General features: G+C 39.7%; 1 protein-coding gene across 4 annotated transcripts in view; it reads left to right on the forward strand.

The window, feature by feature from the left end:
- Nucleotides 1-13,737, forward strand: part of flna (filamin A, alpha (actin binding protein 280)) — a 69,617-nt gene that overhangs the window by 28,950 nt on the left and 26,930 nt on the right. For all 4 annotated transcript variants that reach the window (XM_047377854.1, XM_047377874.1, XM_047377865.1 and 1 more), the window contains exons 3-9: nucleotides 6,812-7,063; nucleotides 8,292-8,389; nucleotides 9,658-9,805; nucleotides 10,713-10,831; nucleotides 10,922-10,999; nucleotides 11,957-12,119; nucleotides 12,215-12,415. In XM_047377854.1, the coding sequence (XP_047233810.1) occupies nucleotides 6,812-7,063; nucleotides 8,292-8,389; nucleotides 9,658-9,805; nucleotides 10,713-10,831; nucleotides 10,922-10,999; nucleotides 11,957-12,119; nucleotides 12,215-12,415 (1,059 nt within the window). The remainder of the gene's footprint in view (nucleotides 1-6,811; nucleotides 7,064-8,291; nucleotides 8,390-9,657; nucleotides 9,806-10,712; nucleotides 10,832-10,921; nucleotides 11,000-11,956; nucleotides 12,120-12,214; nucleotides 12,416-13,737) is intronic.

Raw genomic sequence — 13,737 nt, forward strand, 5'->3', positions numbered from 1 at the left:
TCGGCTAAAAAGATACAAATATAAGTTATAAACACTTACAAAATTTAAAAACACTTATAGAAAAAGAGAACATAAGTACATGGAATGTGGCATGTTGTATTTCGTATTTACATAAAGTGCAGCTTGTGCTGAAACAGTCTATGATTGGCTGGTGGTTTGTTTGATCGTGAGCAGGGATGTTTAGTGTCAGACTCAGGAACAGTTTCTTTCCCAAAGCAGTAAAGGCAATTGTCCCCCTGCAGGCAATTTGTTTTTGATGTGATGTTCCTAAATCGTTTTCCTGATGGAAGTGGGATAAACTGCCAAATTGCGGGGTGGGTGTGGTCTGTAGTAACGTGTCCCTTTTCTGGACTTGTGTAGCATAAATTGAGTCCAGATCCGGTAGATGACATCCCACAATCCCCTGTGCTATCTTCACCACCTGTGCCTAACTATGTCCTTTCTACAGCAGGTCCGCAATACTCCCCACAGTAGCTCCAGTCTCCAACTTAAGCCCCACTTTTCTAATGTTTAAAAAACCAGTCATTGTTAGTAACTTCACACAAATAGTAGATGTCACTGTAGATGTTGTTGCTTCAATTCTGGAGTTTGGATTTAATGAAGGCTGAAATTGACCCTACACAGAGGCTCAGTGTTTGCACTTTATCATAGCAGTCAGCACGCTTTACATTCTTACAAAACACTAAAACTGCAACCCAATTTTCTCCCTCCTAGACAATGCTTTAATCCGTGTGAGGACACACTGACACATTACTCCACAATTTCCTTTAGGCTGAACCTCTGCAATCATACTCTCAATAAACTGCCTCTTATGTAACATGAGTGCTAGATTTAATGGTTCTGTGGGTCGTTGTGTGAATTGTGCCCAGACTATCTTCATGCTGCATTACTTTGTCCTCTGCTACTAGCTGTTTGAGTGGTTTAAACTTGAGAGGAAGACCCCAAATACAACATTCACATGTTGGACTGTATGTTGCTGTTTCGTCACCATTATGTGGATTGCTGTGGCCATAATGAGTTCAGCTCTATACTAAAATATTGAAGTTTCGCAAAATTCCCCAATTGTCACTGTTTACCACTTTGCCTCTGTACTGGCAGAATGCACAGATTAGATCTGGGACAAAGTTGTTTTTTGTGTGTGTTTTGCATGTTTCCTCAGGATGAAGGACTGCAGCAAAGTCAAAAACTCAGTGCAATCAGTTGGACTTCCCTTGAAAACCTTTTACCAATTGGCATGAACTGAATTTGATCACACTTGAATCTGGCTGTGTTATTTTACTGTTGGACTGATTTGTATCTTGATTTAAGTTGGACCTGTTGAGTAAATCGTGAGAATTTATTTTTTTATTATTATACATCATTGTGCAACTAAACTGATTCAGCTGCTGATTTTTGGTAAAAGAAATAAATAACGATTAAAGAACATACAATTAGGACTAAAGGTTTAGAAATGAAAGGGAAAAGGTATACAATATGTACATGTATACATGTACTGTACATACACTACTCAATAAAAGTTAGGGATATTCAGCTTTCTTGTGAAATTAATGCACTTGTCCAACTGTTCAGTATTTTAGTACTTTTTGTACAACTTGCTGTTCTTTAACAAGTAGCTTAATGGCAAAATTCACAAGTGTTGATTCATGAATCAACCTATAGATTTTCTGGCTCTGTCAAAATTGTATTGTTTAAAAAGTCCTCCTCATGATGCTGTTCACATTTTGACATCATGAGACCAAGATGACACCTAATAATTGATCAACAGTACCTTACTATTTCAAGGCCTCAAACAGGATGTTCTCAGACAAAAGTGGCCACTGGACTTAGAGTGTCATCAGCAGGTTGCAACAGAGAGACTGGAAGAGTTAAAGAAAGGCATAGAAGTGGAAGTCCTTAAGCCACAGCCCACACTGATAACTTCTTCATTATGAACAGTGCCATGCAGAACCGGAAGATGAATGCCACTCAGCTCCAGGCACATTTAAGGGAGGTGAGAGGCACCCAAGCGTCAGACCATTGGAAACAGTTTATGTCAACCTTCTAGCAACCTGCAAGAGTACCTGACCACACCACCAGGCACAGGCATCAATTTATTGCATGGGCCAGAGGGCACTTATGCTGAACTCAGCGCTGCTCTCTGATGAAAGTTGATTCACATTGAGCAGAAACGATGGCCGCCAGCAGTGTTGGAGACATGAAGGAGAGCGCTATGCATCATCCATTGTTGTCACCAAACGAGCTTTTGGTGGTGTTAGTGTTACAGTTTGGGCCTGAATGACATAATTTCATCTTCATGGATGAGAATACTAAACTTATGGGAACCTGAGACCATGTAGAGGCTTGTAACACTGTACCTCAGAACCTCAATGACCCGAGGGCCGCCCTTCAAGAACTGTGCAATGTCATGGCTCAGCAGACAATGGTCAACTTGCGAACAGCATGAGATGTTAAGATGTTGTTGATGCTCAAGAACACAACACATTACTAAGACATCGACATTGTTGTGGTATACTCACTACTGCTTTTGACTTTTATTTCAATAAATTGTCCATAAATTTCACCCGAAAGCCAAATATCTTTTTTTGTGACTAGTGTATAAACATATGATAAATATATTAATTACAGAATGAGGAAATTGATGAGGATATTGCAGTTATTGAGATGAAACTGATCACATGGGGTCTGATGACCCACAGATAAAAACTGTTCCAGAGTCTGTTTGCTTTGCTCTTCAAGTATTTGAACCACAACAGTTAAACATGTGATGTCCAGGGTGGGAACTTTCTTTAGTGATCATCAGAGCCAACACATGTCCTCTGGGTTGGTCATAAGTTGTCAAAATTCAATAAAATAGACTAGGTGAATAGTTATGACACAAAAACCAGGGTTGTGAAAATGATCGAAATTTTTATTTTATTGAAACTTTAAAAAAATGAAAAAGGTTGTGTCCAAATCCATATAAATCCATATTTGCCTATATTGCTCCCTGAGCTGCTGCTGGAAGTTTTAGGTCGAGTACAGCCAGAAAAAAACATATTCTAACCTATTTAGCCGACAAGACAACCACAAAGTGTGGTTCCGAGGTACTTTCCTTATGAGGCAGAGCGACAGAAAAAAAATGAAATGCTGAATGATGCCACGTGCTAGCTGTGCTAATGCTACAAGCCAACGCTACAATAGGCTACTGATAATACAGAGCACCTCAAAAAGGTCATTAAAGCTCCTGTATCAACAACAGTGAAGTAATGCTGCGTCGGAACTGGGATGTCGGAGTTTACGTCATCTTCGAGGTTTAGCGTTCCAGTTTCCTGCTTGTTTTCGTTCGTATTACTAGAAGCTGTAACAGCAGTCTTACAACAATAACAATGACAATAACACTGCTCTATTTCGAGCATATAAACAGTGTTGAAACATCTTGTCTTATAAACATTGTAAAGTAGATGTGTACGACTGACAAAATGTTACATAAGTAATAAAGAACTGCTATGAACAGTCACATTAAGAAGGTTTTACTACTATTGATGCGAGTAGCAGCCAAGTCTGGTATGATCGTGTTGCCTAGACTTTCCGACTTGTAATTCCGACTTTCAGGGGCATTCCAGTTGAAACCTCCTACTCAGATGTCGGAAATTCTAACTTCCAAGTACAAATGGAACTTGGCATGAACCTTTTTTTTTTCTCTTCTGCTCTCGGTGGGGTCAGACACTTTCGATTCTGTCCTTGATCCTCCCCCATTTTTTGCCCTGCTTCAGCTTTTTGTCTACGTTTTTCTTAGAGCCTCTGTTCGCATATCCTCCTAATTTGTTCATTATGGATTTGGTCAGCTGGTCTCTCAACACAATCGATCAAATTTTCTCGACGGGAAGACAGAGTAAAGGGGAACCCTCTTGTCCAGACGGGACGTTCTTCTCCAGATACGCAATGGATTCCTGGCAGCAGTGGAAGATTGTGTGCCTGACAACAATGTCAGTCGAGGACGTGGAAGATTTGTACATAATTGGTTTTCTGATAACAGGATTTCTGCTTTTTGGAGTTGGCGGTTACCTGGCTTATCGAAAGATTTGTAAAACATCGGCACCTGTTCAAAGCACTCCAAAGCTGCTCGGATGTTTGAAGGGATCTTTAGAGCTCTCAGCAACTCAGACTGATATGTTAAGAGAGCAGAATCGCAAGCTGGACGCAATCCTTGAACACAATCGCAGGCTGGCTGCGTTTCCCGGACTCAAAGATGACATGATTTAATCTTAGAGAAAGATGTTTGCTCAGGATCTACTGAAAGTACCAGAAATGTGGCTATTTGGATTTGAAATTGAGAAATACCAGTAAGACTTTGAAGGCAGGCGGAAAAATCGCGGCCAGCCAGAACCAAAACATTTATTGTTTGTCTAATTCAGGCGCCCCGATATGGCCTTCACAGGCTTCTTATCAAAACATTTCTCCTGGATGCTCTGTAAATACGACGCTCTGCCCCAACAACCCCCCTCATCTGTGAACTGAACTGTATGGCCGTTTGATAAAACTTCCATCTCTTTTTCAAGGACAATGGCACCTTCGTCAGTGTTGACAGTCTAATTCTTTGCACACATGATCATACTTAAATATTGGCACCCTCACGAGTCCACCATGCCCCTGCAAAATCTTTGCTTATGTGCGTTGCTTTCCCATGCTCCTTATTTTTACCTAAATGTGGATTTCATTTCTTCTCCTTTTCATAGATTTTTAGATTCACCAGTGAAAGGAAAATAATACTAGAAATTTGAACAAAAGCTGTTTTTACACCAGTGACTTAGTTAGAACTCAGTGATTGCTTAGTTAAATTTCAATGGATGCAAATGACTGTTATTACCTCTTTAGAAAGACTGGTTTAGAACCAGCTCTTACCAATAAAACCCAAAGGATTATTAATGTTATCTGTATCGTTGTAATGTTAGCCAGAGATTTTTAGATTTCTCAGAAGGATTCATAGATTTTTAGATTTCTGAGGATTGTAGTATCATTTGATTTGTTTTTCTGTGTCTGTATCTGTGTTTATTTTCTTTTTGATTGTATTGTAATTGTATGTACAGCGCTTTGAGTGTCTCGTTACTGAAAAGCACTATATAAATAAACTTACCTTACCTTAGACATAAGCTAACGCTAGCTGTTCAACTATTAGCTTAACAGAAAGTACAATTTACATTAATATCATCCTAAAGTCTCTAGTGGTTGGTTGGATAGAACCTATGAAGCATTTTAAAAGAAACTTCCTTTAGAGTGTTGGTCAAAAATAACTTTAATGATAAAAGCCAGCCAGTCCTAGCTCCTCTCTAATAATTAACACAGGAAATGGTAATTGGCTGACTGCTCAGTCAGCTACAAAATAGTGAAGCAACAAACAAAACAGTGCGCCCCTCTTCATTACTACTCGTTTAGTTCATTGGTGGCTAATGTAGCTAATAATAGGTATTGGTGAAGCCAGACTGAAGCTGACAATAACAGCAGAAAGAAGTAGGAACCTGTTGTTACCTACTCTGCTGCTGTAGCTGATCACTAAGACAACAAAAAAAGTAAAAATACCACCGTATCATGTTTATATACACAGGAATAACTTCTAATCACTTTTATTTACCACTGATTAAAAACTATTATTTATAGGACTGCTGAAATAATGCTATGTTTATAACATAGTGACTATTACAGTTTTAATGCTATGGCATTTTTGTTATTTTATAAAAAATAAACTAAGGCAAAAATGTAAAATAACAAAATTTTGTAGTTTGAAATGCTTATTGCTTGGATTTGGCTTAGAATTGTAGACCTTGTTTTTTAGCTCTTAATAGACTAACACAAGTATAACAAGCTGCTATTACATTGATAATAAAAGCAAAATTTGATTGTAAAAGGGGGTTAAGTACCATCTCAGTTAATACATAGGAGCGGTATGAGAGAAAACTCTCGCTACATAGACTTTGATATTGGTAATCAGCTTGTGCATTAATGGTTTCATTCAGAAAGTAATGCTTGTCATATGAGGGGCTGCACGGTGGCGCAGTTGGTAGCACTGTTGCCTTGCAGCAAGAAGGTCCTGGGTTCGATTCCCAGCCTGGGGTCTTTCTGCATGGAGTTTGCATGTTCTCCCCGTGCATGCATGGGTTCTCACCGGGTACTCCGGCTTCCCCCCACAGTCCAAAAACATGCCTGTTAGGTTAATTGGTATCTCTAAATTGTCCGTAGGTGTATGAATGAGTGTGTATATGGTTGTATGTGTGGTGGCCTGCGATGGACTGGCAACCTGTCCAGGGTGTACCCTGCCTCTTGCCCATAGACTGCTGGAGATAGGCACCAGCTCCCCCGTGACCCACTATGGAATAAGCGGTAGAAAATGACTGACTGACTGCTTGTCATATGTACTGTAAATAAGCATTCAGACTGGGCAGTTTAACCTTTTTTTTTGTTTTATTTCAGTGCACCAATGTGGTCAGATTGAAATCTGTTCAAAAGAGCACCCAGAAAATGTAAACTTCCCTATCTGTCATCCACACCCAAACATGGTTACTGATGCGTTGTTATGAATCCGACTGCTCCCTTAAAATGTTATACATTAGCTGAGTGCAGAGAGGGAAATCTTATTTTCAAGAATCGCCTCTTTCCTTTGCATACTCTATAGTTGATTTTTTGCCTAAAACACTTTTAATTGGGCTGCTTCATGTTTCACATATTTCTGACATTCCCAGTGTAGATTTTTTTTCTTTCATTATTTGGGTGTTTTTCTGTTTTATGTGTTTCATAATTATGACATTTTGTCTTTAAGTTTCTGTTCTCTGGCCCTTAGACTCTAAAGCCATTGTGGATGGGAACCTGAAGTTGATTCTGGGTCTGATATGGACCCTTATCCTGCACTACTCAATCTCCATGCCGATGTGGGATGAGGAAGAAGAGGCAGACGACGGCAGGCAGAAGACTCCCAAGCAGCGGCTGCTGGGATGGATCCAGAACAAACTTCCTGAACTTCCCATTACCAACTTCAACAGGGACTGGCAAACTGGCCGGGCCCTGGGAGCCTTGGTGGACAGCTGCGCTCCAGGTGAGAGGAAGCTGGGATGTTTTTGTCTCTGATTAAAGTGGGGTGCTGACAAGTTCTGTTTGTTTCTCTGCATGTGTTTTAAATGTGATATTGTAGTGGGTTTCAGGGGGGTCTTTCATCTGATACCTCACTGTAAGGTCATGCTAAAGTAGAGTAAGGAGAGTGGAGGGGACATGCATGTAAGACATAGACAGGTTTTCACATTATATTTCACATTATAAGCATTTTTAATAGAGCGCACCTCAAAAAGGTCATTGAAGCTCCTGTATCAACAACAGTCAAGTAATGATGCGTTTCATTAACCTTGGTAGTCAGAACTGGGATCTCGGATTTTGCGTCATCTCCGAGGTTTAGCTTTCCAGTTTCCTGCATGTTTTTGTTCGTATTACTAGAAGCTGTAACAGCCGTCTTACAACAACAACAATGACAATAACACTGCTCTACGCAGCATTTCGAGCATATAAACAGTGTTGAAACATCTTGTGTTATAAACATTGTAAAGTAAAATGTATACGACTGACTAAATGTTACATAAATAATAAAGAACTGCTATAAACGGTCACAGTAAGAAAGTTTTACTACTTTTGATGTTAGTAGCAGCCAAGTTTGGTATGATCGTGTTGCCCTGACTTTCCGACTTGTAATTCCAACTTTTGAGGGCATTCCAGTTAAAACTTTAAATAAGCATTCAGACTAGAGCAGTTTAACCTTTTTGTTTGTTTTATTTCAGTGCTCCAATGTGGTCAGATTGAAATCTGTTCAAAAGAGCACCCAGAAAATGTAAACTTCCCTGTCATCCAGACCCAAACATGGTTGCTGATGCGTTGCTATGAATCTGACTGCTCCCTTAAAATGTTGTTATACATTAGGTGAGTGCAGAGAGGGAAATCTGAGTTTCAAGAATCACCTCTTTCCTTTGCATACTCTAGTAGAGTAAGGAGAGTGGAAGGGACATGTAAGGACGACATAGACAGGTTTTCACATTATATTTCACATTATCAGCATTTTTAATACACCTGTGGACCACTAAAAGACTTGAATCAGAGAAAAGAGTTCAGATTTTTTTTTCCACTAGAAAAAAAACATTTATCAAAAAGCAGCCTTAAGGTGTGAACCTTTTCTGCTCAATTTAACATAAAAAAAAGAATAAAACATCGTAAACAATAAAGTTAGGAAGTTGTGATGTTTCTTGTGTCAAACCCAGCTGAGCTCTTCTTCCCTCCTGCAGGTCTTTGTCCTGACTGGGACCAGTGGGATCAGACTAAACCAGTGGATAACGCCCGTGAGGCAATGCAGCAAGCTGATGACTGGCTGGGAATACCACAGGTACTTTAAAGAAACCGATCAGAAATTACAGCTGCATGGGGCACGGCGCTGATGGTGTAGGGGTTAAGCAAGTGACCATGTACGGAGGCTACAGTCCTCGAGGCGGCTGTCCCGGGTTCGAGTCCCGGACCCGGCGACATTGACCGAATGTCTCCCCCTCTCTCTATCACCTTTCCTGTCTATCTACAGTCAAAAATAAAGGCCACTAGTGCCGAAAAAATATCTTACAAAAAACAAAAAGAAATTACAGCTGCATGCAAAGTCACCAAACTATTATTTAAATAACACCACAGATTTTTTATTTTTGTTTTTGGGACTGCCCATTAAGGGGTGTGTGTGTGTATGTGTGTGTGTGTTGGTATCTGAAGTATGAAGTGAAATGGGAACTTAAGCCACTGTGGATGTATTCCTCAGCACACTTAAAAACAAAAAACTTCATTCAATTTTCTTTTCCTCGAACATTGACCAGGGGTTCCTTTCTAGTTGCTTACCTATTTTATTGAATTTGTTAGCAATGTGCAGAGAAGTTTTTAACACATTTTTGCAATCCCGTTTTTGCCATTTTTGCCTTTGCTGAATTAACTTTTCCTAATTGATTACAGTAAATTACCTGCACTTGTATAGCACTTTATGAAGTCAGAGGACCCCAAAGTGCTTTATAATCAGTCATCTATCCATTCATGCACACATTCACACACTGACCATGGTAAGCTACATTGTAACCTAGACTGAAACCACCATCAGCAGGCAAGGCGGGTGAAGTGTCTGGTCTCGCCCCTTTTTAATCATTAATTCCTCTTTCATTGTATTCAGCATTTGAAGAGTCATTTCTTTACTTTGTTGGTATTGGCAGGCTTCATGCCTAACAGACGAGCGTTGGCACGGCTGGCAGAACATAGCGTGCTGACGGTTTGGTCTGTGGTCACCTCTGTTTCCGCCTTCATCTCTCTTTTTACTAAGAAGCGGGCTTCATGTCTTCCCCTTACAATCTCTGTGGGTTGCAAAACCAGACAACGAAAGTCTATATGAGTGGCTGCTGCAGGTTTGCATGCAAATCTGGATCAGGTACTTTCTGGGCTGAGGTAGAGAGCTGGCACATGGCACTACAAATCACAACCTGATTTACTTTTATGTGGGTAATGGATTCCATGGCAACTAATAAAGAACTGCTGGTGGTTGTAATGTGACATGCCCTTGCTTTGGTACAGGCAAACAAGCATAAAAGACCTCAAAAATTAAAGGATGTGTTCCTTTTGTCTGTTTTCTAGGTGATAACCCCTGAAGAGATTGTAGACCCCAACGTGGATGAACATTCAGTCATGACCTACCTGTCCCAGTTCCCCAAGGCAAAACTGAAGCCTGGAGCTCCTCTCCGACCCAAACTCAACCCCAAGAAGGCCCGTGCTTATGGCCCAGGTACACACAGAGCTGTTAGTTACAGCATGCCTTTATTGAACCTTTGTACCTTTGAACCATTGTAGCTGTTTGGTGCTTTGTAGCATCCAGGTCTGTGTTGTGCGTGAGGCCAAGAGAAAAGGTCAAGAGAAAAAAGGATTTGCAATGACCTTTGAGAATCAACTGGTGCTAACCATCCATCCAATTTATAAAGTGCATCATTCTAGTGACCATGCATTACTCAAAGACTACAAATAACCCAAGATCTCTCATGACATGCCTCGATTATCAATAAAAATGTTAAATGTATTACAGGATAATTATAATTTGGAAGCTCCAGAACCTGGGTACCTTGCAGTCGTTGACCATGAACAACAAATTGTTCCAGGGTTAAATATAAGGCCATCTGTCCAACAGCGGAAGCTTGGTCCAACCTGGGCCATGAGCAGGATAATGATCCCAAACAGTGGAACTATTTGACAAGAGAATGAAGGAAGGAGAATCATTGTGTTGCAATGGTCCAGTCAAAACCAAATAGAGGGTCTGTAGTGGGACCTTTTAGAGGGCTACACAGAAACAAACATCTGTAAACATCAATGTACTGAAGAAACATCAGGATGGGTGGTTTAAGAAGTCCTCCTCAAGGATGTAAGGGAGTAGAAGATGATAACTGGGTGTTTTTGCTAATAAATATCATTCTAAAAAACTATTCATTTATGAGCTAGACTTTTTCAATATTGGTCCTAGCTTTTGGATTATTTTTGCATAATTACATATTGGAATATGTGATGTGTAGTTGATCATCTTAGGCTATGGTCACCCTGTCTTCTGAAACATCAAATGTGTAAACTGAAGGAGTTATCTACCTTGACTGATTTTAACATGACTGCATCTAATGCATCTTAACATGTGTGTCTTGTCTCTGAAGGGATTGAGCCAGTCGGAAATGTTGTGATGAAGAAGGCTTTGTTTACTGTTGAGACCATCAGTGCAGGGATGGGAGAGGTGTTGGTTTACGTCGAGGATCCAGCAGGACACAGAGAGGAGGTTTGTCAGTTAATAGGAATGTGACCTTTTTAAACTCAACCCTTTTGAAAGTAAGAGGTTTTTGTAAACTTTTGTCCCATTTTCCTCTAGGCCAAAGTGACAGCAAACAACGACAAGAACCGCACGTACTCTGTTGTCTATGTACCCAAAGTGACAGGCATGCACAAGGTAAACTCAATATATGTCTAAAGAATAATGGATTTGTGATGGATTGTTTAGTAAAGAAAATATCATTTATGTCATTTAAGGGTGTATAGTTCTTTCTTTACACCACTCACAAGAAGCTAGGGGTTTTTGGGTTTCGGATGAAATTTGAGGATAACATGAAAAGTTCATACTACTGTGATATTATATCATGAAAGTAGGGCTATAAGTTTAAGCATGCAATGATGATATCCTCATCTCAAATAATTTATTGAAGCATAAGCCAACAACAGTGGTGGATAAACCACAAAACTAAATGTCAATGTCTCAATAACGAGTCGTGTTTCCTTGAGATCAGCTCCTCCAAGTCCGAGGCCATGGAGGTGTATACTGAACAGCTGTTTGTGTATACACCCCAAAGTAGTTTAGTTTGACTTTGAGGGGAACTTTAATTTGAGTTTGTTTAGGTGAAAATTGCAGGACGTTTTGTGCTGACAAGGCTGCAGAATTTATGACATTCTCGTGCAGCATTAGAGTTATTATATGGATGTGATTAGAGGAAGGTGAACATTACATGGATTGGTTATTTTGTTTCATTTATTCAGTTTGAGTCACAAGTTGGAGGAAAAAACCTTTCTGCATGGAAAAATCTGGAAACTCAAGGCATTGATTAGTGTTATCTCTACAACTAACTAGCAACTTGACAAAGACTCAGTTTTACATTTAATCTTTAGGATCTTTGTTACTAGCAACCTGTCAAATACTGATTTGGTCCTATTTCTTTTAAATCTGCTAACATTACCAAACATAACAGTTTAACAGATTAAAAAAAAAACGGATTTTGGCTCCAACAGGGTCATTCCTAAAGAGCTAAAAACCTGGAAAGTTTTGGCAGAATATCTTATAATCTAATTTAAATAATTGGAGAAAACCAAGAAACTGCAAATGGGTAATGTTTCTACTCTCCTTTATGTTTTCCAGGTGACCGTTTTGTTTGCTGGACAGCATATTTCCAAGAGTCCCTTCGAGGTAGACATCGGCATGGCTCAGGGAGACTCCAGCAAGGCCACAGCCCAGGGCCCCGGCCTGGAGCCCGCAGGCAATATTGCCAACAAAGCCACCTACTTTGACGTCTACACAGCAGGTAGTATTTAGAGAAGCAATTCTGTTTGCCATCAAATGAAGTAAGAAATAAAACAAGGCAGATTTCCATGTTTGACTGAATCTTCTTCCTTGGAGGTGCTGGTGTTGGAGAAGTTGAGGTTGTGATCACAGATCCTGCTGGAAAGAATAACACCTTGCCCTGCACCATCGAGGACAAGGGCAACAGTAGCCACCGCTGCACCTACAAACCCACTCAGGAGGGCCAGCACATCATCTCCATCACCTTTGCTGGTGGTCAGATCAGCAAGAGTCCTTTCACAGTCAACGTGGGAGAAGGTGAAATTTAGAACTAGTTATTATTCAAACTCTTTGACTCTGATGGTTTTCACTGTGAACCTCCAAAAGTAATTTTGTTTCAAACTTGTTTCTAATTGTGTTCTGTCTCCTCCTTTTGCTGTGCTGGATGTGGCAACTTCTGTTGGTTTCTCCTCCCCGTCTTCTCTTTGATAAAGGCCCACTGGCATCTGTCCGCCCCTGAGAACGGCCTCTTCGTTCTGCTGTCATTTCCTGTTTCCTGGCATCTCTCTTGGGTACCCACTGTGTGTCAGAGAGATTGTACAAGTGCTTGTGCCTTGGGATCATGTACTTAACATTTCTGACTGAGTCATCTTATCCTAGATATTACTCCTTAATTTAGGGAATTCCTTACTTGTGACTAATTGTCCCAGTTTAGACTACACACTGTGGATTCAACGTGAATCAGACATCCCAGAAAACGTTTCCTTATTAGGATCTATTAACATTTTAGAAGAAATGTTTTCTTCCTTTCTTTCCAAACAGTCCCCCTCTTCTATCTCAAGTTAGCTTACAAAGGGAATGAATTGTTCAAATTTTAATAACCGTACCTATGTATTTGTATAGCACATGCTAAAACTCTTTGAAGTACAGCGGGAATGAGGATTAGTTTGATACGTTTTGGAACTGGGTTCTAATGCTCAGTCTATTCAGAGCGTTGATATTGCTGCATTATTAAAGCTGTATTATTGTTAAAATGAAAATTCATTAAAATGCAATAAATAGTTGTACATTGTGCCTATTAAATAAAATGTGTAATATTTATTATTAATATATGAAGAAATAAGTGCAGCACCAAAACAAATTATAGTTGCCAAGTAATGATAGTTCCACCTCATCAGCAGTGTCTGTAGGGCTATCAGAATATTTTTTAACAAGTCATGTAAAATACTGGTAAATTAAGTAAAACATTTGGTAAATTCATAATCTTTGTTTTTTGGACTTCAGATCTTTACCTGTAATAAATTGGACAAGTTTATCATGATGATTCTGAGACCACCTTTTACCATCTGTAAATCATTTATCATATCACCCTGAGAGCTGCTTTTCAGGCAAACGTTTTTTTGCATCTAATAATAAAGACTCTCAAATGACCTAAGTTAGTTGGTAACATTTTTGCTTTAGTAATCTTTAAGCTTATGTAATAAATGTTGACTGTTCTTATATTATATCTTCTGTAAGTTTCCCTTCTGGAAAAAGCCTGCGTTTTTCCGGTCTTCAGCTGCTTCCTGTTGGCCAGTCAGCTCTGACTGAGACTCCTTCTTTAATTAAGAGATAAGAGAGATATACCACTTGCTATTTAA

Source organism: Girardinichthys multiradiatus, chromosome 1 (genome assembly GCF_021462225.1).
Source record: "Girardinichthys multiradiatus isolate DD_20200921_A chromosome 1, DD_fGirMul_XY1, whole genome shotgun sequence".
Taxonomy (NCBI): domain Eukaryota; kingdom Metazoa; phylum Chordata; class Actinopteri; order Cyprinodontiformes; family Goodeidae; genus Girardinichthys; species Girardinichthys multiradiatus.